Source organism: Microtus ochrogaster, unplaced genomic scaffold (assembly GCF_000317375.1).
Source record: "Microtus ochrogaster isolate Prairie Vole_2 unplaced genomic scaffold, MicOch1.0 UNK130, whole genome shotgun sequence".
Taxonomy (NCBI): Eukaryota; Metazoa; Chordata; class Mammalia; order Rodentia; family Cricetidae; genus Microtus; species Microtus ochrogaster.
In genome coordinates, this window is record NW_004949228.1 from 394,437 (window position 1) to 396,844 (window position 2,408).

At 43.4% G+C, this 2,408-nt stretch overlaps 1 protein-coding gene across 1 annotated transcript in view; it reads left to right on the forward strand.

Moving 5' to 3' along the window:
- The first annotated feature begins 1,179 nt into the window (after window positions 1-1,179).
- The window catches only part of LOC101990987 (zinc finger protein 2 homolog), an 8,885-nt gene continuing 7,656 nt past the window's right edge, over window positions 1,180-2,408 (forward strand). Inside the window, 1 exon segment of the mRNA XM_013355440.1 lies at window positions 1,180-1,377. Coding sequence (XP_013210894.1) covers window positions 1,180-1,377 — 198 coding nt within the window.

Genomic DNA, 2,408 nt, shown 5'->3' on the forward strand with positions numbered 1-2,408 from the left:
TGGGATTAAGGGCGTGAGCCACCACCGCCCGGCTTGTGCTGAGTTCTTAACGTTATGGCTTAGAGCCTGGAAAAACAGAGTATGCTGTTTTATAGTATCAGATCAAAGTATTTTCACAGTTAGAAAAGGCATTATAAACCAGGTGGTGGTGGTGCGCCTTTATTTCCAGCATTTGAAAAGCAGAGACAGGTGAATCTGGAAGTTCCTTGCGAGTCTGGTTTACAGAGCAAGTTAAAGAATAGCTGAGACTACACAGAGAAACACTGGCCCTAAGATGGGGAAGAAAGCAAAAAATAAAAAAGGGTATTATGGTATAGGATAATGTTAGAAAACAGCTTTTGAAGAATTATACGAGCTCAACTACATCACTCAAATGTCTACAATAATCTTTTGTGTCCTCGGTCAAAGATAAGCACATTGTCCATGGACACATGATCAAATTGTTATTATTGTTATTTTTGGCTCTTGTATTTGCTGTGTTTGAGACGTGAACTAACAGTGTTGCTCTACCTGGACAAGACTTCATCATGTAGACCAGGTTGTACTGAAATTCATAGAGTTCCACCCACCACTGTTACACAAGTGCTAGAATTAAAGGTGTGTACTAACAAAACTGTTCCAACTGGTGGTAATAATTTGTTTATGCTCAAACAAATAAACCTTACCTGAAGATCACTGTGTAGAGCTAGCCACTAGTTAGCCATAGAGGCCATGCTTTGGTAGTACAAAACTATAGTCCCAGAACTTGGGATAAAGAAACAGTAAGATCAGTTCAAGGCCATCCTGAGCTAAGTGAGATTTAAAATGTCTAAAAGAGAAACGGAGCTCACACCTTTAATCTTAGGATTTAGAGTCACACGCCTTTAATTCCAGCATTAGGGAGGGGGAGACAGTGGTGGGAGAGGAATATAAGGCCAGAGGAGACACGAGGTAAGCCCACTCGCTCTGAGGATTCCTAGAGGCAGGATCTCACCCTTTTGGCCTGAGGATTCAGTAGAGGTAAGAAGCTGCACTCATGGCTGGCTCCTTGACTTCTCTGATCTTTCAGCATTTACTCTAATATCTGACTAGGGGTTTATTAAAACCAATTTGAATTTGTGCTAAAAGAAAAACACTGCTGGGATTTATTTTGTGGTCTGTTGAGAGCCAGTGGTATGACTATGGACAGGAAGGTTCGCAATGGCTGAGGACTACGCAGAGAGCTTTGACGGGATGTTACACATTTGCAGCAGTCTGGATTCTGTGCGCAAGAACAGTTTGCTGGCTGTTTCACTTTACCTCTTCAGATTTTTGCAAAACTACTCAAGCGTGTTTCCTTTGCTAGATTTAAGACTTTCATCAAATGTGGTCCATGGTCCATCCGCTAGTTCATTTTTTGTATGCTTTTGGGATCCCAATTATCCCATTCCATTTCTGCTCTGAGAGCTGACTGAGCTGGGACGGGAAGTGGCATTCTAGTGGCACGAGCTGAGAATGCTAGCTTTCTAGTATTTCAGTATTGTGGCCCTGCCTGACAACTGGGGAATCACTTGTAGAATCCTGTATCTTTACCTACTGAGCACAGAACTTCATGAGAAATCCAGTTGCTTTCTGAACAATTTCTTTACCATATGCTGGATGCATCGATCATGTAATCCTGCTCACCTACTGAGCCCTGGAGTGTTGAGAGGGAGGAGATGAGGATCTGTAGGACAAGAATTCAGTTCTGTCACATCCTGTTTCACTAGAAATAATTCTGGAGATCTCCATCAGGAAAGATCTCAGGTTTATCCTGTTGCAGCTGAGAAGACTTTCTACAAAAGAATGGAGACTAGGAGGCAAACATAATCTTATGACTAGGCATGTGAGTGATGCATGGTGGATTTAGGCTCTTCTCCAAGATTCAGCCTTCACTAATCCCCAGAAACAGGCCAGGTGTCCAGGAAAGGGATGATTCTCCTCTTGTTGAAGAGGTATTACGTCCAATTAGAAACTGCTGGTTACCAACAATATATGTGGCCCCACTCTCGTCCCCTTATGTTTACAGTGTTAAGGAGAAAACGCTGTGGTTCATAATGGCCATTGCTGGGTAATTCTGTTGGTTGGATCCCTCCTTTAAAAGCAGGAATGTTGTCTTCTGAAACCACTAAAGCTAGGTCCCAGGGAGAAAACTTTTAAAACGGTCCATCTCAAGTCCTCTGGCCGTGACAGAAGCACATGGCTTCTTCAACAATAAAGACTCACCTTCTACATCTATGAGGCAAACAAACATGGGCAGCCACAGCAGCCTGTAAAGTATTGGGGATCTCAAGGACATCTGTGACCAACAATTTCCAAGCAAGTGGGTGGGGTGGTTACTTAGAAAATCTATGGTGCCCGGCAGTGGTGGCGCACGCCTTTAATCCCAGCACTCGGGAGGCAGAGGCAGG